This window comes from Neofelis nebulosa, chromosome 18, assembly GCF_028018385.1.
Source record: "Neofelis nebulosa isolate mNeoNeb1 chromosome 18, mNeoNeb1.pri, whole genome shotgun sequence".
Classification (NCBI taxonomy): domain Eukaryota; kingdom Metazoa; phylum Chordata; class Mammalia; order Carnivora; family Felidae; genus Neofelis; species Neofelis nebulosa.
Genome location: NC_080799.1, coordinates 28,761,397 through 28,784,500, shown reverse-complemented (window position 1 = coordinate 28,784,500; position 23,104 = coordinate 28,761,397). Strand labels below are relative to the sequence as shown.

Genomic DNA, 23,104 nt, shown 5'->3' with positions numbered 1-23,104 from the left:
TATTTTTTTGGTTGTCTCTTATATTTTTTTCTATTATTGCTGTATGTGTAAAGTAGAAGGGATATATCACAACATGAATTTAAATCATCTTGTTCAGAAGACCTATATATATTTTTTTTTTCAATTTTATTTGGGAAGAGTTTTGTAAACTTAGAGAAGATTTACGTGAATGTTGGTCTATACCTTCTAACTGGATTCATCTTCTGTTAGCACTTTGTCCCATTTCCTCTATGTGTGTATATGCTGGCATGCTTATCCTCTCTTGCTATTTCTTTCTACCTCTTTCTATATGACGTTTTAATTTTGAAACTATTTGAGTGTAAGTTGCGTATATCATGGCCCTTCCCCCCTCTATACTTCAATGTATATTTCCTGAAAACAGAAATATTCTCTTACATAACCATAATAAACTTCAGTAAATTTAATATTAACACAGTACCTTTCTCTATTTTAATCTGTATTTCAGTGTTTTTAGCTGACCCAATAATGCCTTTTAGCATTTCTTTTCCCTTCCAGGGCCACATACTGCATTTAGTTGTCCTATCTTTTTAGTTTCCCTTAATCTGAATACATCCCTCAACCTTTCTTTTTTCATGACAGTGGTGGTTTTTAAGTAATACGTGTTGCATATCACCTCACCCAGAATGTTCCTCAATTATGAGTTTGTGTGGTGTTTCCCCATGATTAGACACAGGTTATGCATTCTTTGCCAGACTACTTATAAGTCATGTTTACTTTCCAGGGTATCATATCAGAGGCACATGTTGCCCATCTGTCGTTTCTTTTGTGCTGTTTATTTTGATGACCTTAGCAAGATGTTGTCTGCTATCTCCACTGTAGATTTACTAATTTTGTCCCTTACTTCTAATAAGTAATATGAGGAGATACTTTTTTGAAAAACTGATGATTCTTAACCTGTTGTTCAGTGGTTTCCAACTCTAGCATTTCCTTCATACTTACTAGTTGTTACTCAGCATTCCATAAGCAAGAGTCCTCCCTTTACCTTATTTATTTATTTATTTATTCATTCAGTGTGGACTCACAGATTCCAGTTTAGTTCAGGACTCATAGATTCCTGTTTAATTATAAATTATAATTTATGATTTTACTACATTGTTTTGGTTTTCAGACTTCCCAGATTTAGCTAAATGGTAGCCCCTTCAAAGTGGCTTCTTTGTCCTTGTGACATGCACCCATAATTTTTTTTTTTTTTTAGCACTTTTTGTTACAAGATACTTAGTTTCATCATGATATTAGAAACCAAGATCTGGGCATTGGGTATGCATATTGCTACTGGGGTGTCTTTGTTTCTAGACCCTTAAAGCAGACAACAGGAAATAAATGCATATAGATATACATACATGTGTGTGCACACACACACATGTAAATATAAGTGTATATATATATATACATATATATATATGTATATACATATACACACACACATATATATGTATACACATACACATATTTTAGAAATCATGTGTCTATATGAATACCTTTAATTTCAGCCTTTTCATATAGGGGTGTTCCTTGATTTTCCTCATTCTATATTTTAATCTCCCTTTATCCAGTGTGGGAACATTGGCTCCCAACAACATCAACATTTACTCATTGCTCAAACCTAAACTATATCCAAAATAGTTGTAGAATTGTTGCACCCAAATCACTGTAGAATTAGTTAAGAATTTGAAGTTCAGTCTCTTCCTTATCCTTCACCCCATTTACAACTGAATATTGGGTGTTCAGTTGGAATATTTTTCATTTATAAGTTACTTGGTTTTTCTCACCTACAGGTTAGCTGTATTTAAAATATAGTTTGGTTCAATTGTTTCATTTTGCTTTCAGTTTTAGGCTTTTTTCCCTCTTGAATCTTTATTGATTTATTTTTGGGATCTGTAGAACATTAATGTGCCTCCCAAGGCAAAACTACCAAAAAGTATATACTCAGAGAAGTAGAATTCCCTTACATATCTCTGTTACCTAATCCTTCCCACTACCTCATGTAAGTAAATAACTTTGTTATTTTCTCATTTATACTTCACTCCCCCCCCTTTTTTTTGTAAAGAAAAGCAAGTATTTCTCTTTATTACACAGAAGTTAACATACTGTATAAGCTCTTTTGCAGTTGGCTCTTTCTTCTTAACAATATATCCTAGAAATCATATCAGTTTGTTGAGGATCTTCTTTATTCTTTATTATAGCTACACCATACTCCAGTGTGTTTATGTACCATAGTTTTATTTCTCCTTTTCCAATTCTCATGTCCCTAATTTTTTTTTTCTAAATGCTTTGGCTAATGCAGCCAGAACAGTGTTAGGTGAGGTCATTGATTTGCAACTGTTTAGTTTCCATTTAATAATTAGGTATCTTCCTGAGATCTATTACTGACTTCTTAAATTATCTGTCATCCAAGAATGTACTTTCAATTACTTGAATCCTTTTAAATTTATTGAGAGGTGGAATCTCCAACTATAACTGTGGATTTGTATGTATACTCTTGGAGTCTCATTAATTTTTGCTTTGTGTATAATGAAGCTTTGCTATTAGACCCATAAACATTATGCATTATGTCTTCCTGATGAATCGGCCCCTTTATCATTACAAATAGGACTTTATCCCCAGAAGTATTTTCTATTCTGACTTATACTTTGTCTAATATTAATATAGCCCCTCCTGCTTCCTTTTGATTACTGTTGTCATGGTACATATTTTTTATTTTGCATTAGTCTATTTGTATCTTTATATTTAAAGTGGGTTTTTTGGGGTCCCTGGGTGGCTGGCTCAGTATCTGACTCTAGATTTTGGCTCAGATCATGATCCCAGGGTCATGGGATCGAGCCCTGCATCAATCCCAGCTGAGCATGGAGCCAGCTTAAGAACCTCTCTGTCTAAAAAATAAGTAAATAAGTAAATAAATAAGTTAAGAAATCTATGTTTAAAAAAAATAAAACAATAAAGTAGGTTTCTTGTAATAATCAATTAGGCTTTGCTTTTTTGTTCAATCCAGTAATTGTTGCTGTTTAAGTGGTGTAGTAGGGTTATTTGCATTTAATATGACTATTGATATTGTTAGGTTTAAATCTCTTATCTTGCTGTGTTTTCTGTTTGTCCCATCTCTTTTTTTTTCCTATTTCTTCTTTTTCCTTTGAGTTAATGTGGTATTTTTTATGATCATTTTATCTCTTTTGGCAGTGTATTAACTATGACTCTCTGTTGTGTTATTTTAGTGGTTGCTTTAGGATTTATAGTATATCTTTAACTTGTCACAATTTACCTTAAGTGATCTTCTACTACTCAACATACAAGAACCTTATAATTGTATATTTGCATTTTCCCCTCCTGGCATGATGCTGTTGTTGTCATCATTCATTTTACTTCTACATGTTATTATTTTACTTTAAATAGTTATTTTTATTTATGTTTAATGTTTGTTTATTTTTGAGAGAGAGTACAAGCAAGGAAGGGGCAGAGAGAGAGACATAGAATCTGAAGCAAGCTCTAGGCGCTGACCTGTCAGCACAGAGCCCGATGCAGGGCTCAAACTCAACAAGCCATGAGATCATGACCTGAGCTGAAGTTGGACACTTAACCGACTAAGCCACCCAGGTGCCCCTAAATAGTTATTTTTTAAAGGGATTTTAATTTTTTGAGAAACTCCTATAGTGTTCACTCACCATAGTGGTTGCGGCATTTTACACTCCTGCCAACAGAGTTCATAAGAGTTCCAACTTTTCCACAGCTCTGCCAACACTTTTACTTTTTTTATTAGTAGCCATCCTAATGGGTATGAAGTTGTAGCTCATTGTATCTTATAATTAGTGATGTTGAACATTTTTTCTTTTGTCACTTGTATATAATCTTCTAAGAAATGTCTATTGAAGTCCCATTTAAAAAAAATTTTTTTTTAACATTTATTTGTTTTTGGGAGATGGAGAAAGATAGAGCATGAGTGGGGGAGTAGCAGAGAGAGGAGACACAGAATCTGAAGCAGGCTCCATGCTCCAAGCTGTCCACACAGGGCCTGATGTGGGGCTCAACCTCACAGACCGCGCGAGATCATGACCTGAGCTGAAGTAGGACACCTAACCGACTGAGCCATCCAGGTGCCCCTTGAAGTCCCAGTTTTTAATTGTTTTTTTTGTTGTTAACATTTTAGGATTTTTTTTTTAATGTTTATTTATATTTGAGAGAGAGAGAGCATGAGCGGTAGAGACAATCTGAAGCAGGCTCCAGGCTGTGAGTTGTCAGCACAGAGCCTGATGTGGGGCTCGAACTCACAAGCTGTAAGATCATGACCTGAGCTGAAGTCGGACGCTCAACCAACTGAACCACCCAGGTGCCCCTACGTGTGCGCGCGCATGTGTGTATGTATGTATATACATATATATATATATACATATATACATATGTACATATACATATATACACATATACATATATACATATGTACATATACATATATACATATATATGTGTGTGTGTGTGTATATATATATATATATATATCTCCAATATGTTTACTTCCCATCAGATACATGATTCGCAAACATTTTCTCATTCCATAGGTTGCCTTTTCACTCGCTGATTGTGTGTTTTAAGGAACTAAGTAGTCCCATTTGTCTATTTTTGCTTTTGTGGCCTGTGCTTTTGATGTTATACCCAGGAAATCATTGACAAATCCATTATTATGAAACTTTCCTCTATGTTTTCTTCCAGGAGTTTTATAGTTCTGGACCTTACTTTGGGTGTTTAATCCATTTTAAGTTAATTTTTATAGATGGTGTAAGGCAAGGTTCCAACTTCCCTCCTTAGCATATGGATATCCAGTTTTCCCAGTACCATTTTGTTAGACTATATACTTTTGTCAAAGATCATTTGACCATATACTCAAGGTTTTACTTCTGAATTCTATTCTGTTCCATTGTTCTAGATGTCTGTCTTTATGCCAGTGCCATGTCCCTCTTTTCCTCTCTACTGTCTTCCTTTGTTTCCTTTGTGATTTTTTTTTGTAGTGACATATTTTGATATCTTTATCATTTCCTTTTGTGTATATTCTATAAATATTTTGTTTATAGTTATTACAACTACCTAAAACATCTTAAAGCTTAATTTCAGTTGCATACAAAAACTCTACTTTTATAAGCTCCACTCTCCCCATTTTATGTTATCGATGTTATAAATTGCACCTTTATGTAAAAGATGTAGCATAGGGAATATAGCCAATGATATTGTATTAGCATTGTACAGTGATAAATGTAGTGAGTGTAGCATAATGTATAGAGATGTTGAATCACTTATGTTGTACACCTGAAATTAATGTAACATTGTATGTCAGCTATATTCAAATTAAAAAATTAAAATAAAAAAACAGGAAAAGTTACCAATAAGAGTTTCAAAATGATTAAGTGAATGCATTTAATAATTAGTCAATCACATCTATATAGATTACATATTCATTAACATAGGAATAGTTATTTTTTCATGTTTTTGTCACTTAAATTTTGAATAAGAATTAAAAGTGAATTGATACACCAAGATTACCTTAATAGAGGTCACTGTATTTGACCACGTGTTTGCCTTTACTGGAAACTTTGTTTTCATGTGGCGTCTTATTGCTGTCTAATGTTCTTCCATCATGAAGGACTCCCTTTAGCCTTTCCTGCAGATCAGGGCTAGTTGTAATGAATTCTGTCAGCTTTTTTTTTTTTTTTTTCCCTCCATTTTTGAAGCAGAGTCCTGCTGGCTGCAGTATTCTTGATTTTTTTTTTCTTTAGCACTTTGAATATATCACACCACTCTGCTGGCCTGCAAGATTTCTGCTGAAAAATCCACTGATAAACTTAAGGAAGTTCCCTCCTATGCAAGGAGTTGCTTTTCTCTTGATGTTCTCAAGATTCTGTCTTTGATTTTTACTTTTGACAATTTGATATGTCTTTGTGTGGGTTTCTTTAGATTTATTAGATTTATCCTGGTTGGAGTTCTTTGAGCTTCTTGAATTTCAAGGTCCATTTCTTTTTTTCAGATTTGGGAAGTTTTCAGCCATTGTTACTTCAAATAAGCTCTCTGTCCCTTTCTCTCTTCTTCCAGGACTCCATTGTATGTACATTGGTCTTCTGGATATTGTCCCATCTTAGAATCTGTTTGTTTCTTTTTTTTTACTCTGACTTGATGATTTCAAATGATCTGTCTTTACATTTGTTAATTCATTCTTCTGCCTAATCAAGACTGATGTTGTACTCCTTTAGTGAATTTTTCAATTCACTTACTGTGTTTTCCAGCTCCAGAATTTCATTCACTTTTTATGGCTGCTCTTTTTTTTTTTTTTTTAACGTTTATTTATTTTTGAGACAGAGAAAGACAGAGCATGAACGGGGGAGGGACAGAGAGAGAGGGAGACACAGAATCGGAAGCAGGCTCCAGGCTCTGAGCCATCGGCCCAGAGCCTGACGCGGGGCTCGAACTCACGGAGTGTGAGATCGTGACCTGAGCCGAAGTCGGATGCTTAACCGACTGAGCCACCCAGGCGCCCCTATGGCTGCTCTTTGTTGATATTCTCATATTGTTCATGCATCATTTTGCTCATTTCCATTAGTTGTCTGTGTTGTTCTCTTTTAGTTCATTCTGTGTTTCTTTAGGTTTAGTTTCTAGAATTTTATTTTGTTCATTTGCGCCATTTCCCCCTATTTTTTGTATGCCTTGTGATCTTCTTTGTTGAGATCTAACCATTTGGAAAAGAACCAAGTATCTCTGCCATCATATGGCTTGGCATAATGGAGCAGATGACTTTCGGTAAATAGCCTAGCTACAGGTTCCAGGACCTCTGAAACCAATTTGAGGATGTGTCTTCTCGGAGCTTACGTGGGTACTTTTAGTTATCTCAGATTCCCTAAGGAGCTTGTCTGTTTCTTCTCAATTCTCATAATCTCTTACCCCCTTTGGCATCTGCCTATGAAACTGTGGCTCTAATGTGCTATGGTGATTGCATTTGCTTTCACTGGCTTCCAAACAAGGCTGCCAGTCCTAGTCCTGTTAGTTCTCTACGTCAGGTGAGACAGAAACTAGTCCCTCAGCGACCCTAGACTAGCCATAAAATTGGATGCAGAGTCCACTCTTATTTCCATCCAGTGGGAGGATCTCCAGTGGATCCTTCCTAGGATGGGGAGGAACATAGGTAGGCACATAAAACTGCATATTTTCCTTTCCCTTTTGCTGAAACCCCTGGGGTTTTTTGTTGGTCTTGGTGCTGTTGCTTCTCAACTGGTTTCTAGAGTTCTTGCAAAGGTATTCTGGTCTCTTTGTTACTGTTAACTTGGTGTCTTTGTGGAAGAATGAGGGCCTGAAGCTTCCTACTTTATGACCTTACTGACATCACTCCTTTTCAGGAATTTCTAAACAATGCTGCCAGTACCATCAGTGCTTTGAGTCAAGTGAGACAGAAACTAGTCCCTGAGGCAGCCTCAAGACAAGCCAGAATGTTGAATCTCCCAGTGTGGGGAGGTTTCCTCTGAGTTGTACTGTGCTAGGTTGGATGGGGGGAGGGGTATGAATGAGCATGCAAAACACCACAAATTTTCTTACTCCTTTCCATAGAATCCTTTCTTGATTTTATGTTGGTCTAAATGCTGTGGCTTCTCAACTGGTTTCTCACAGAATACACAAAAGTATTCTGGCCTATATTGCTAACTTGGTGTTTGTGGGAGAGTAAGGGCCTGAAGCTTCCTTGTATTGCACTTTGCTGATGCCACACTCTTTTTTTTTTTTTTTTTTTTTTTTTTTTTAAGTGCTTATTTTGAGGATGATACTGTGCTGGAAAGAATAAGGAGTTTATAATACTCTTGGGAGAGGGTGGCATTAGTCTTATTATCTTTCTGCCAGGATCCTTAATTTCCTCCCTTATTTCCTTCTTTCCCTTCACTGCAGTGTCTCTAAGGAGGTATTACCTCTTCTCTATAGATCTTATCTTCCCCAAAAGCATTTCTCTGAGGCTGCCAAGCTTCTTCCCTTTAGTCAAGTGTTGTGAAATATCAAATTCGTGACATGTGTTCATTATTTTGGCTTTCAGTTGTGCTTTTTCTTTTTGGGGGTGATTTTGTTTGTACTTCATCTAAGTCTTCCATGCCTCTTGACTTCTTTCCAGTCTTTTAAGCCTCCTCTCCTTGCTGTCTTTACTCACAGGCTTTAACAGTATGAAATAGTGGGAGCTCTGTTGGAATTTAACTTATTTCTTAGAGATAATTTGGTTATAGTAGTCTCTTTTTCTTAGTAATCCTAAAGGCATGAATCCTGTGTGATGTTAATCATTCTCTTTACTGTTTTCTAGAAAGTTGTATGGTGTCACCATTTTCTTCTAGACCTTAAAGTCAGCCCCATATTGCTTTTTAATATGGGTAAAAAAGGCAACCTTGTTCATATTGTGGCTCACTTCTAGAAGCTACTAGTTTCCTGCCTCATCCAGGCTTTGCTGTTCTCTGCAGGTTCTTGAGCAGGCCAGAGTGGAAATCCCTCTGTTTCCCTTCAGCATTGTCCAGTTCTCTTTTGAACCTTTTTCATACAAACTCACTGAGGAGATGAACAAGAGGGTAAGTAAATGAGTTGTGCTAGATGATTTACTTAATGAGTTATAATCTCTCTGCATAAAGGAAAGTAATGCATACTTTATTATGTTTGCTCTATATTTCTCCATTTTCTTTGTATTAATATTTTAGAAAACACATTTTTATAAAAATGGGAGTCAGACTATGTATACTATCATGCAACTTTACTTTTTCATTTAAGTGTATCATGTACATCTTTTCATGTCAGTACACAATCTTTGTTTTTAACGGCTGTATAGTATTCCATTTGTATACCTGTTATTTTCATCATTTGTGCTTTATAAATTTTTGCTATTCCAAATAGTGTGGTCATGAAATCCTTGTATACAAATCTTTGTGCATTTGGCAAGTGTTTGTGTTGAGAAATTTCTTGAATCAGAGTTATCCCATGTTTTGACTCACGATTTTTTTAGATTTGATTTAATTCTCTTACCACATTCACCTCCTTGCTGTATTGTTTTTCTTATAGATGAGGAGCAAGTGGACAGAGATGTCAACTGTTTATGCTGGGCCATTTAGCAAAAATTGCAACCTCAGGGCTGTGAAGAGGCTTTTTAAGAGCTTTGGCCCAGTCCGGTCAATGTCTCTTGTTCTTGAAACCCATCAGGTAATGAAACAGGAAAACTTAGATTTTCACCTTTGGATTAGTGTTGGAAATTCAGATGTCTACTGGGGCCATTCAGGTAACAAATGTTACTGATGTGAGCTTGATTGTCACCAACTGGAGTATGAGTCATGCTCTGTCTGATGAAGCAGTTCTTGACCCACAAGGATGTGTACCTAGTATTGCCAACCCTCTGATTTTTTTGTTTTGTTTTGAGAATCAAGAAATCTACCATCTTCCATGGGGCACCTGGGTGGCTCAGTTGGTTAAGCATGACTTCAGCGCAGGTCACGATCTTGTGGTCCGTGAGTTCAAGCCCCACATCGGGGTCTGTGCTGACAGCTCAGAGCCTGGAGCCTGCTTCAGATTCTGTGTCTCCCTCTGTCTCTACCCCTCTCCCACTCACGTTCTGTGTCTCTCAAAAATAAAACATTAAAAAAAATTTTTTTAATAAAAAAAAATCTATCTTACAAAGTGATCTAAGTACAGAATCCTAGATATTTAAAATGTGCTTTTTCCTAATCTTTTATTAATGTCTTTCCTATACCTAAAAATATAAATAGAAATATCCCCCGGAAAGATGAACCTAAGGGATAAAAAGGATATGTCAAGGGACTGTAATTTCTTGCTAGAAGTCTTGATTTTTGTTTCTTTTTGGTAAAATCTACATAAAATTTGCCTTTTTAGCTGTTTTGAAATGTACAGTTCTGTGTTACTAAGTACAGTAGTACCTCCTTATCCACAGTCCAGAAGTACTTGATCTTCTTCCTGACATATGTATCGTCAGAATATCAGTAGTAACCTAACACTACCTCACAATGCCTGTGGAAGTTATTCACCTCACTTCATCTTAACCAGTAGGCATTTTATTGTCTCACATCATAAGAAGGATAAATACAGTAGAGTATTTTGAGACAGAGACCACATTCACATAACATTATTACAGTATATTGTTATATTTTATTATTATTGTTTTAATGTTTTACTGTGCTTTTGTAAGTTAAACTGTATCACAGATATTTATGTGTAGAAAAAGACATAGTATATACAGGGGTTCAGTACTATTTCTGGTTTTAGGCATCTACTGGGGGTTTTGGAATGCATCTAGAACTTTTTCATCACTCTGAACTGAAACTCTGTGCCCATTAAACAAGAATTCCAGGGGCACCTGGGTGGCTCAGTCGGTTAAGCGGCCGACTTCGGCTCAGGTCATGATCTCACGGTCCGTGAGTTCAAGCCCCGCGTCGGGCTCTGTGCTGACAGCTCGGAGCCTGGAGCCTGTTTCATATTCTGTGTCTCCCTCTCTCTGACCCTCCCCCGTTCATGCTCTGTCTCTGTCTCAAAAATAAATTAAAGAAAAATTAAAAAAACAAAAACAAAAAAGAATTCCAGTCCTTCTCCCCCAGACATGGTAACTACTATTGTGCTGTTTTTATGAATTTGACTAGTCTGTTATACATCACATAAGTGTACTCATATAGTACTTATCCTTTTGTTTCTGGCTTATTTCACTTAGCATGATGTCTTCAAGGTTCATCCATGTAGCATGTTTCAGAATCTCATTCCTTCCAAAGCTAAATAATATTCCATTGTATGGATGTACTACATTTTGTTAATCCATTCATCTGTTGATGGACATCTGGATGGTTTCCTTTTTTTGGCCACTCTGAATAATGTTTCTGTGAACATGGATGTACAAATATCTATTTAAATCTCTGTTTTTAATTCTTGTGGGTATATACCCAAAATTGACAATTCTATGTATAATTTTTTGAGGAACTGCCATGCTGGTTTCCCCGGTGGCTCCACCATTTTACATTCCGAGTGCCAAGGGTTCCAGTTTCTCCATATTCTAGCTGACACTTATTTTTTCTGTCTCCCTTTTGCATTTCTATCTCTCTTTTATATGTCTTCTTTGGAGAAATATCTATTATCTATTCAAGTCCTTTTGCCCATTTTTAATTGGATTGATATTTTATTATTGAGTTTTATCAGTTTATTTTAGATATGCTTTTTTTTTTGAGAGAGAACAATTGCAAGCAGGGTGAGGGGCAAAGGGACAGAGAGAATCTTAAGCAAGCTCCATGCTCAGTACAGAGGATGCAGGGATCGATCCCATGACCCTGGAATCATGATCTGAGCCCAAATCAAGAGTTGGATGCCAAACTGAGGGAGCTACCCAGGCGCCCCTAGATATGAAGTCTACACTAGATACGTGATTTGCAAATATTTTCTCCCATTCTTAGGGTTGCTTTCTGACATTGTTGATAGTGTCCTTTGATGTACTTCTTAATTCTGATAAAGTCCAATTGTTTTATTTTCTTTTGCCAAATTAGTATCATGAAGCTTTTCTCTGGGAGCACTTTAATCTCCATGATGATGCTATACCTCAATCATTAAGCAGAAAAGCAGTCAATTTGAAGATGCAGCCTATCCAGTGGAAGCACTTAACCTCCCCAAGCTTATATGAAAGGTGCCCGTGTGAAATTAAGCTAACAAGACACAATTAGTCTCTGTGACTTGCAATGAAGACTTGAGTGGTTCATAATACATAATATGAAAAGCAAGTTGGGTACTAAAGATTTATTAGTGCTTTGCTGATACCACCCAGGAAGAGAAGGCTTCAATTTTAAATGACTAATAAAGGTTACTTATTGTCTGAGAAATCACTTAACGAACCTTGGTGATTTTACCTAAAGGTGATCTGCGATCACTGTCTAGCCCAGCACAGCAAAGAGAACATTTATTCTGATGGCTCTGGCCAGTAGTTTAGGGCCCTTTCCCAGTCCCTTCTTTAATAGTTTGAGCCTAGAAAGCAAAGATAAAATCTTGTTTTTTCTGCAGCCACATCTGTGTATTCAGTATGAAGTTCTGGAAGCTGCCCAGCTGGCCATAGAATCCTTGGATGGCATTCTGGTAGAAAGTACCTGCATCAAGGTAGGGGTCAGAGAAAGCAAAAAGCAGCACCCTTCAATCAGCCCTGACCTAGCATGACCTGTATTTACAGTACCCTAGTGTATAACACCACCTTGAGAAATGCCCTCAAGAGGCCCAACAAACACAAGACTTTGTGTTACGGAAAGCCTTCAGCCAAGCCCAGCATTCTTCTAGCAGTGACCGTAAAACATGACAGCTTTTGTTCTTGTCATAATCAGCCTGGCTACATTGGGGTCTTGTACTCTTTATCACTCCTTAGACCTCAAAAGGTTTATTCTGGATGTTTTTCCATAGCTGCCCTTTCCTTTAACATTTAAAGAGATCAAATGGTGTCTTTAAGTTTCTTATGCAAATCATTTCATTGGGGTAGAAATCAGGGAATTCATTTCCATTGCAGGGTGTTTGGGGGAGGAGGAAAGGGAGGAGAGTAGGTTTACACAAAAATATTTTCATTTATGTATTATTTATCTAATACAGAAGTCTCTACCATAGTCCTCTGCAGCATTTATCATTAACCTCTTTATATAGATAAGGAAACTGCAGAATTAAGTTACTTGCTAGTATATAATAGGCCTCGAAGTTGAAGTAGTGACTTGCTACCACTAATACCATCTTCCTTGGTTAGGTGCAGAGGCCTGTGACAGAGCTCACTCTTGACTCTAGCACTCTTGTGAAGGAGCTAGAACAAGATTCTGAGAACCGAGGTACTATATACCTGTCTGGAGTGAACCAAACCTTTAAAGAACACCTACTGCAGCAGTCCAACATTTTCCTTGGCCTGGAAGCTGTGATCTTGCCTAAAGATCTTAAAAGTGGAAAGCAAAAAAAATACTGTTTCCTGAGTAAGTCTAAACTACGCAATGTAGGGGCGCCTGGGTGGCGCAGTCGGTTAAGCGTCCGACTTCAGCCAGGTCACGATCTCGCGGTCCGTGAGTTCGAGCCCTGAGTCAGGCTCTGGGCTGATGGCTCGGAGCCTGGAGCCTGTTTCCAATTCTGTGTCTCCCTCTCTCTCTGCCCCTCCCCCGTTCATGCTCTGTCTCTCTCTGTCCTAAAAATAAATAAAAAACGTTGAAAAAAAAATTTTTTTTTAAAAATAAACTACGCGGGGCGCCTGGGTGGCGCAGTCGGTTAAGCGTCCGGCTTCAGCCAGGTCACGATCTCACGGTCCGTGAGTTCGAGCCCCGGTTAAGCGTCCGGCTTCAGCCAGGTCACGATCTCACGGTCCGTGAGTTCGAGCCCCGCGTCAGGCTCTGGGCTGATGGCTCAGAGCCTGGAGCCTGTTTCCGATTCTGTGTCTCCCTCTCTCTGTCCCTCCCCCGTTCATGCTCTGTCTCTCTCTGTCCCAAAAATAAATAAACGTTGAAAAAAAAAAAAAAAAAAAAAAAAAATAAACTACGCAATGTAATCTTGGGGTAATGAGATTAGGGATGGTGATAATGTGAGGTCAGAAAAGGTAAATGTTCACCAAATAAGCCCTCCTAGGGGACTGGACCAGGTCAGCAGCTGATTCTGCCCTCTCCTGGCCCTGGCAAGCTCCAACCTGGATGGGTACCATGGGGACCAGGCTTTTTAAAGGCCCTTAATGACAGAAGGGGGTATTCTTGCTTTCAGAATTCAAAACTTTTGGCAGTGCCCAGAGGGCTCTCAACATTCTCAAAGGCAAGGACTGGAAGCTGAAAGGCAGGCATGCCTTAACCCCCAGGCATCTCCATGCTTGGCTCAGGGGCATACCTCCTGAATCAAGAAGGACCCCAGGGGTTCGTGTCATACCTCCCCCTTCAGAGCAGCAGGCCTTACAGGTGAGTGAGTGAGTGAATCCTGGGGTCAGAGGGGAAGGTAGCGGTCTTGGTTCACTGTCTCTAGGCATTGATTGGCCTTCTGATGTTTACGGAAGTTAGGAGTCCAGCTCAAGTGACACTTAAAGCCTTTGAGCTTTTTTTTTTTTTCCTTCCCTGGCACTAGTTTTATTTCATTCTCCAGCTTCTTCCAGACCTAAACACATTTTTCTTCAAAATGTCTTACACTTTTGCCTCCTCCATGCCTGCTAAAATCAGGCTTTTAATCCTCCAGATGGCTCTCCAAGGGACTTTGAGGGCCTGCTAACATAGGAGGAGGTTAAAGAGCTGGGCACGTCTTTAGTAATTCAAGGCTTTTCTCAAAGTGTAGTTACATATACAAGATGATTTTTAGTGGTCATAGATGGACTTTTTATCCCCCCACTTATATATTAAGATCTTGTTTTTCTAACACTAAAGTATACACGGCAATCACACTGAACCTGTGACTTCTAGATAAATTATTTCAATGAGGTGAGGGAACAAACTGACTCACTGTTAAAGAAAAATATTACACGGATACACAAGAAGGGTGAAGATAGAAGGTGAATGAATGGCTGAAGTTTGGGGAACTCTATCCTAGTCTAATCTCCCACACTTAAGAAACAGAGGCCAGAGCTGGTGAGTGACTTTCCCAGGTCACAAAGATACTTCATGACAGGAGCCAGACTCCTTAGTCTGGGCCTCTCGTTAGTGATGTGGTTCCCCAAAGTCAGGGCCCTGGAAGACCCACACAGAATACTCCTACTAAACTGACCTGTGGACTAGGGATGCAGGGATGGACAAAGAACCCTTAAGTATGGGCTTTAGCTTCAGATAGAGGATTTCCGTAGAGCCTTTCCTGGGACCCCACAATTCAAACCCTGAAAAGTTGCAGCCTCTCCACAGGTGAGCATAGGGTACTCTGGCTGAGTGTTAATACATGACTTTTATTGTAGGTTCTGAAGGTGGACCACCCAAAGATAGCAGCCTGGCGCTGGGGCCGGAAGATAGGAAAGCTCTACCACAGCCTGAGCCCGGGCACTCTCTGCCTCATCCTATTGCCAGGAACCAGGAGGTAAGGACTGAAGGGTTGTCCCTTCATGATTCTGGCTCCTGGACTTCAGCCGTTGGCCTTTTGTTGATGTTCTCTTTATCCATTTTACATGTATATGTCCTACAATTACTGTTTTTAGTCCCACAAGGAGATAGCTCACCCCAGTTTAAAGCCAGAGGTCTTAGGGCCTGCAGCCTCTATAGGACAGGAGGCATCTACCTAACCCCACTTGAGCAAAAAGTCAAAAAATTCTAGGGAAAGGCCTAGACCAGATAGGATCTTTCTCACATTTCAGGTGTTCCTGCCTTCTCTACCATCTCCCTCTTTGCCAAAGAGAGCCTGTTTTGCTGATTCTAAGCCTGAGGAATAATGGACCAGAACTCTGGGTCCAGTCCCAGCTCTCCTGATAGGTGGTCAAGCCACTCATGTATCTCCTGACAGGTGGTCAAGCCACTTTCCCACTGTGGGTCTCAATTTCCCTTTGGTAAAATGAGAGATTTGGAGTAGATCAGTGTTTTTCAAACCTTCCAACTATAAAACCTTTTCATTGAAAGAAAAATTGCTGTTAAATCCTAATGCATAAAGATAGGCAGTTCTAGAATGAGTGAGTGGGTAGATGGATGAGCATATATATTGGGGGAGGGGGCAAGGGGGGGCTGTAGCTCTTTTGAGCAGTTTGCAAATCACTAGATTGTATTTACTTCTGAAAAATTTCCTTAAAATTTTGACATTCTAGGATTCTTTTCCAGCCCCAAGGTCCCAGATGGCAGAACATGAATGCCTCAGGCATTAAAACATGGGATCAGAAATTAATTTCCTGTCATAAAATTCTTGTAACATGCATCTCAGGGCCACTAGTGAGATGGGCTACCTTTTGGGCAGCTTGAGAGAATTGCTTGAGAGGAACAGAAGCTGCCATTAAGTCTTTACATTTAAAAAAAAAAAAAAAAAATCTTAGACTGATATACTTTAAACAGGCTTTTGTGGAGGTTAACAGCACAAGGTGACCGTAAGTTGCCAAAAAATCTTTTTGGTTAAGAGCAGAGACTCTGAAGAACAGACTGACTTGCCCTGAGATAGTTTGTCAGAGCCAGTATGTGGAGGTGGGGGTAGAGTAAGGGTCTTCTGTTCTAGGTAGAATGCTTAGATTCTCCATTGTGTATGTAAACTAAGCTAAGAATAGGCCAAAGCTTTCTCCTTCCAGAAGTGGCAAGGATATTATTCTACAGTGGATGAGAGCTTGAGGAAGGGATCATTGCGGTCAGGGAGCAAAAAGGCTTAGGTTCTAAGGCAAAAGGTCCTAAGACACATCTAACAAGTCAGGAAAAAACTGGAAATAGCAAAAAGCCTACAGTAAGGAAACCTGATGTTACTTCTTTCTTTTAAAAGTTACATGTTAAGGGAGTGCCTGGCTGGCTTAGTCCAGTCCGTACAGCATGTGACTCTTGATCTAGGATCAGGAGTTCAACCCCCACACGTGGAGCCTAACTAAAATAAAAAAAAAAAAATTGTAAGTTACATCTTGATTTCTATAGCCATGTTGAGCATGCATTTCCTTAAACTATAAGCTTGCTGTGTGACTAAGTTCTCTGGACCTTGTTTTGGCAACTGTCTCCATGATCCCAATGCCCTGGGAAAGGGTTAAAAGCACAGGAAGAAGGAGTAGCAGAGAATATAGGCTTCCTCATGCATGGAGCCTGACTCAACTCTTAATCCTTGTATTTCCAGTAGATGCTAAAATGAAGATTTTAAATATTGCAATATTTGCCATAATTCATCAAACCCTTAATGTCAGACACTGTGCTAAATGCTTAGCACTGTGCTAAATGTGTTTTCAGTTGAGGTTGTTGAGTGCTCATTTAACAAGTGGAGAAGATGGTTCAGGTTAAGCAACTTGCTGAAGGCCGCACAACTAGCTAATAAGTACAGTTTACAACTTGAACCCTGATGGTCTGACTCCAGAGCCACTCTCCAGCACTCAAAGCTCCAGTCTTCCATGCCCAAAAGGCTAGTGCTTGTTAGCATAAGTTCAGACATCAGGTAGTGACAGATTCTGTGTTTGTTTTTGCTCATTTCCACCTGATTTGCCTTGGATAGCTCCTCAGCCCTCCAATCCAATTCTTTGAATATTCACTACAAGGTGGCAGGGAACTAAAATGTTGATTCCTAAATTCTAAACTGTACCAAGTGTTTTACAATATGCATTATTTTGTCACTCAACTTGTTGAGCGAGTTTTAGGTCTATGAGCCTGGTTCTTTCTGAAAAGTGGACGTAACAATTGTACCTGCATCAGTACCTACGTTAGGTACAGCAGCTCTTTTGAGGATTAAATGAGAATGCGTATAAAGTGCTTAAAATAATGCTTGGTACATGGTGAATGATCTGTATGATATATGAGGAAATGATGTATTTTATCAATCATTGTCTAAAGTCCTCACAAAAGCGTTGTGAGATCCTAACTTAAGTATTTAATGGTTTTATAGTTGAAGACAATAGCCTCAGTTTGAGGTTATTCACCTTTGGTTGAGATGTGCCTCGCATCTGTTAAATGGCAGAGCTGAATTGATTCTAGGCCTCTGGGACTGGTCAGTATTCTTTCTTTGAATCATTTTCAGTAGGCAGCTTTCCATAAACTGTCTCCCTGCTTGTCCTCTGCCCCATACATATATCCAAAATAACTTACCACCTCTTACCTATGAGTCTGTAACCATTTTTTCAACCCTGTGGATTAGAAACCTATCTTCACTCATTTGTTGCAGCACTCATGGATCATTCTCTGGCCTAGGACTGATGGGAATAAAAGATGAAGAGGAAAGCACCACCCCAAAAATATGTTCGTGAGTCTGACCATCATTTTCCATGTGCCATTTATCATCCTTTGTGGACAGTGGCAGAGAATGTGGTCAGGCTGCAGCCTCTCTGTCCAGCAGACAAGCTTTTGTGGAAATGGTGTACTACCTAAGAAGTTTAGTCCTAACGTTTATATGGCATGTACAAATTTTCAATAAATGCCTACAATTCAAGCATTCCTGATCTTAAGATGGGGTGAGGGAAGGAAACCAGTTTGTACTTTTCTTTGTGTCAGTGGAAATTGTAGTACATGCTCATCGTAGGTAGCACTCCTATTAAATGGTAATATATAGGTAAGGAAACCAGGAAAAGGGACTTCAGTATGGAGAAAATTCAGCCCTTAATGCAGGTTGTCAAGGTTATAGTATCCATGAAGCAAATTTCTCTAAGGCACACTTTTCTCATTGACAGCTGTTAAAAAACTGAAGGGAAAAGAGACTAAACTGAAAATCTGGCAGACCACCCCCCCCCCCCAACACAGGAGAGGAAGACTAATTAAGCTTTTTACCAACACTGGAAACACCCTTCCAATTCCATTTTTAGGAATGCTTCCTTCCCTTCAGTGAGACTGCAGTGTCACCCTTCACCAATAGGTGGCCCCATCACACCAGATCTTCCCCTTAGAACTGGAAGCTTCAATTTCAGTAAAAGCTACTGCTCTTTTTTATCACCTCCTAAAATATTAACATTCTGTGTTGGAAAGGACATGGGTACAGGCACACACAACTCCAAAACAGAGATACTTAGCTGCCCTCTAGAAAAGATGAACTAATCCAGTATACAGTAAGTATCACACCAAAACCCTTATAAATTGTTTCATAGATGGGGACCCAGCAATTCCACTTCTGTAGGAATATCCTATCATAATAGGATAGTTTTACATAAACACGTACGGAGCAGATATCACAGAGTGAGCACAGTGGAATTCTTGGTAGCTATTAAGTGGAAGTGGACCTCTGGATACAGACTGACTCTGAATCCTAGCTTTCCTACATATTGTATGAACTTGAATAACATTTCTGTGTTTGGGACAGTAATGGTACATACCTACCTTATGGGATTTTTGTGAAGATGTGATTATGTATTCCCAATATATGTTGTAGGAAATATAGAGGGTTACTGAATAGTGTGTGTAGTTTGTAGAAAAAGGTACACCAAGACATGCCTAAGTTTGGAACAAAACCTGGAAGACTGTATGCCAAATGTGAACAGTGTTTTTCTCTTACTAGTGAGATTGGAAGATTAGGTTTTACCAATTGCTTTTCTGTGTTTGGTTTTAAATCACCATATATTTTACAACAACAATATTTAAATTACCTCTCAAGGTTGGGCATATAAGGCAGTGTTTAATCCTTTAACTTCTGTTAAGAGCTGGCCCTCTGTAAAAGTTGGGAACCAGGAGCCAGAACTTAAGAGCTTTGATTTAGGATGGAGACACAACACTTAAAGCTCCCTTGTAAAGAGGAAAACTCTCCAGGTGTACTGTGAGGCCCTGAGACCATCTTGAAGTTGACAATGCTTCTGGATTCTTTCTCCACCTCCAGCTGAGCTCCAAAGCTATAGGAGCTTAACTGCTGTTTACTTTTTGAGACTCCAGTCCTGAGACAAATTAAGTGTCTGCCTTTGGATATGGACAGACCTCTGCTTCTGGGCAAGCCACTTAATCTCATCTGAGTAGAGTTCCTCAGCTTATAAAATGAGGCCATATCTTTTTAAGGATTATTGTGAAAATTCAAAGATCCAGCTTGTGGAAAATGACAGAATAGTGGGCTATATATGACTTTCCCTCTCTGAGCCTCAGTTACCTCACCTTTAAATGGGGACATTAGTACCTAACATAATAAGGTTGTTATGAGGATTAAATTAGGGAAAACCCACATTAAGTCTTCAATAAATGACATGTTACTGAGAAACATTTTCCAAGTGTGGGATCACAGATTAGGCTCCATGTGCCAAGAGCACTGCCTTTGCTCCTAGGAATAGCCAAGATCATTTCCTTCTCCTGGATGGGAGGTTTCCCAGTGGGCCCCCAACTCCAGAACTCGGCAGAGTTGGGCCTAGACCATAAGGTCTCTGAGGCCTCAAGTCTGCACACTCTGTTCTTTCAGCTGATGCTCCCACCTTTTGGAAGCCAAAGCTGCCAACTTGGCCTCTTGCAAAACACACATTCCATTCATAAGTGCATTTGTGCATTTTTCCTCCCACACCCTTCTAGGCAGCCAATGCAGAGCTGCCAAGGCAGCTGCTGGAGAAGCAGCTTCTCGTTTGTGGGGGAAAAAAGCAACTCCCAAGAGTTTTTACAGAACTCTTGGTTTAGGCTTTGAACATATTACTCCCAAATTTCTAACCTCCTCACCCATAGTAGAATTATTCAGGACACTTAGCCATGTGCAATTTCCTTTTGTCCCCCTTTTTGTAAAAAACCTCTTCCCTATTATAAAGAGGACCAATTAATGGCAACTTGGAAAATCCAGAAAAGTTAGTCACATCTGTTCCTACCACTTAGAGTCCACAAATGCCCCTATTTTAGTCTAGCATACTTTTTCCATTATTTAAAAGCAGAGATTTTAACAGCTGCATAATATTCCAACATGTTGATATGTGCCATAATTTTTAAAACTGCCCCCTATTGTTGACACTGAAGTTGTTCCCAACTGATGCTACCAATTATATCCTTGCACAACATCTTTGACAGATAATATTTCTTGAGGAAACATTCCTAGAAGTGAAATTATAAAGAGTATGGACACTTAAGGTTTTTTTTTTTTTAATTCCATATAAGCTTTTACCTTGTGTTTACTAACATGGATTTGTTTCAAATCTTGCCAGTTTGATAGGTTAAAATAAAAATTAAAAAAAAAACTTTTCAGTACAGCTTTAATTTCTATTTATTTGAATATCCTGTAGATTCACATCTATTTTTTTCAGAAGCTTTTTGGCCAGTTGTTTTTCTTTAAGGTCTCCCTATAGATTAAGTACAGTGTCCCATTGGTTTATTATTGTAAAAATATTTCTACTTTTTTAAGATAGTTTTAGAAGTCTTTTATGGGGGCGCCTGGATGGCGCAGTCGGTTAAGCGTCCGACTTCAGCCAGGTCATGATCTCGCGGTCCGTGAGTTCAAGCCCCGCGTCGGGCTCTCGGCTGATGGCTCGGAGCCTGGAGCCTGTTTCCGATTCTGTGTCTCCCTCTCTCTCTGCCCCTCCCCCGTTCATGCTCTGTCTCTCTCTGTCCCAAAAATAAATTAAAAAAAAACGTTGAAAAAAAAATTAAAAAAAAAAAAGAAGTCTTTTATGATTTGTTCTATTTGCTCTTGTATTTAGAAAGTCTTCTTGATTCAGAGATTAATAGCCACTGACAAGTGTGTGTGTATATATATTTTTTAAATAATTTAATTTTTACACTTTTATTCTTCCTGTAATTTATTTTGGCATGTGACAACTTTTCCCCAAATATTTATATTTTTACCCATTTACCTATCTCTACTTACCCAATCACGGAGGATGTGTCCTTTACTATGTAAGGCCATGTATGCAAGAGCCTGTGTCACTGTTTTCTTCTGTCTTTTCTTACAAAAGGTGCCTTACCATTTTGTAGCTCTATATTTTAACATACTAGCAATTTCAGCAGCACCACCCCAGATAAACACAGGGCCATGGAGAGTCCCCATCAGCATGAATTATACAACACTACAGTCAGATGCTTTGTTGTTGACTGCACTGCTGCCGTATTTCACTAGGACTTTTTCAGCACCCCTAAGGCAAGAGAATCAAGGTTGGAACATTACATAGGAAGAATATTAAGCCCAGATAAGAGCCTTATGGCTTTCAAAAGACAGGGCCTCCTGAGAAGTCATAGCAAAGGAAAGGAAATGGGAGAAGTTGGGCTAGCTCCCTTACCTTTCCTTTCCAGGCAGACTAATAACCCTTTTGAGCCTAGATCAAAACCCAGAGCTAAGAGAGGACTTCTAGAGGCAACCCAACCATGTGCTTTTGGCAACTGGATTTGAGAAGAGAGAGAAGAGGCCAGTGCTAGGGTGATTCTTCTGTATGTCTCTGGACCCTTAGCACTACCTTCTGTTGTATCTCTCTTGCTACGAACTGTCCATTCTATATGCAGAGTTAATCTCATCTCTGGTGTGAAGTTGCTTGCCCCTCATCAAAAAATAAATTGGATTTTAGCCCTATATTATCTATACAGCTGTATAGCACCATAACAACACTTTGAATAGCTCCAGGCTCTATATAAGCACCCAAATCAGTATCTTTCACTGTGTAATTCTCCAGACCTCTGTTTGTTAAGGCCCTGGCTGGGCTCAATACCTCAGAAAGGCCAAAGCACAGCAGACACAAGCCCAAGAGCCAATTGGGGAATAAGTACATGTTTTAGAGATGCACTTTAAGCGAGGGGAAAAAAGTCACCACTCCTCCCCTAGGTTTCCTTCCAGCCTCCATCTGATGCTAACCTTGGTAATAAGGGTAAGAGAAGAAAAAAAAAAATTCCAGTTCATTGAGGAACTCTATAACCCTGTCCCTCGCTAGAGGATGTAGCCATGACTCCCAAATCCTTTCCAACTGAAAGGAAAAACAAAAGCACATCTAGTCCCACCACTGTACTTACTTATTTTTAGGAGATACCAACATGAGGCTGGAAATCTTTAGGAAGGTCATTAGGGCCTCCATCAAAGAAGTAAGATGGCTGGCCAATAGCTTTCCTGAATACAAACAATAACAAGACAGAAAATACAATGAAAGGAAGCTAAGGGTCATAACTGGTCTACCATAATCAGACTTCTAGGATGTATGAGCCAAAGAGAGCCATCAGGGATCATGTTAGTCTAAGCACTCCCATCCCCCCCACCCCCCAATTTGGCACAGAGGGACGTTAAGCCCCCAGGAGGGGTAGTGACTTGTGAAAGGTCATGTGTGATCATGCCAACCCCCCCATCTCCTCTTCTCTGGATTCCTTGCCATTACTCACCTGACATCCTTTTGGAAACCTTAAACTTACGTGATTTAGGTGCTTTTTATAAAGACTCTTAAATCCTAACACTCTGATGGAAATAGTCTCTTGAGTTTACAGATGAGTATAAGGAAACTCAGAATTTCACTAACTTGCCAAAGGTCACACACAGCAGTGGCACTTGACAGTTTCAGCTGGTCTCCTTTGCCTTAATCACTGCCAGCCTGATGTAGGAGCCATCCATTAGCACAGTGCTCACATTCACTTTTTGTTCCTCATAGGAA

At 39.1% G+C, this 23,104-nt stretch overlaps 1 protein-coding gene across 5 annotated transcripts in view; it reads left to right on the top strand.

Annotated features, from left to right (window-relative positions):
* REXO5 (RNA exonuclease 5) overlaps positions 1-18,033 on the top strand; it is a 39,270-nt gene extending 21,237 nt beyond the window's left edge. For 4 of the 5 annotated variants that reach the window (XM_058711207.1, XM_058711208.1, XM_058711209.1 and 1 more), the window contains 7 exons: positions 8,478-8,582; positions 9,067-9,204; positions 12,046-12,138; positions 12,764-12,980; positions 13,750-13,937; positions 14,912-15,030; positions 17,770-18,033. In XM_058711207.1, the coding sequence (XP_058567190.1) occupies positions 8,478-8,582; positions 9,067-9,204; positions 12,046-12,138; positions 12,764-12,980; positions 13,750-13,937; positions 14,912-15,030; positions 17,770-17,851 (942 nt within the window). In that variant the 3' untranslated portion in view covers positions 17,852-18,033. The remainder of the gene's footprint in view (positions 1-8,477; positions 8,583-9,066; positions 9,205-12,045; positions 12,139-12,763; positions 12,981-13,749; positions 13,938-14,911; positions 15,031-17,769) is intronic. The other variant, XM_058711210.1, reaches the window with a different exon arrangement.
* Positions 18,034-23,104: the final 5,071 nt, after the last annotated feature.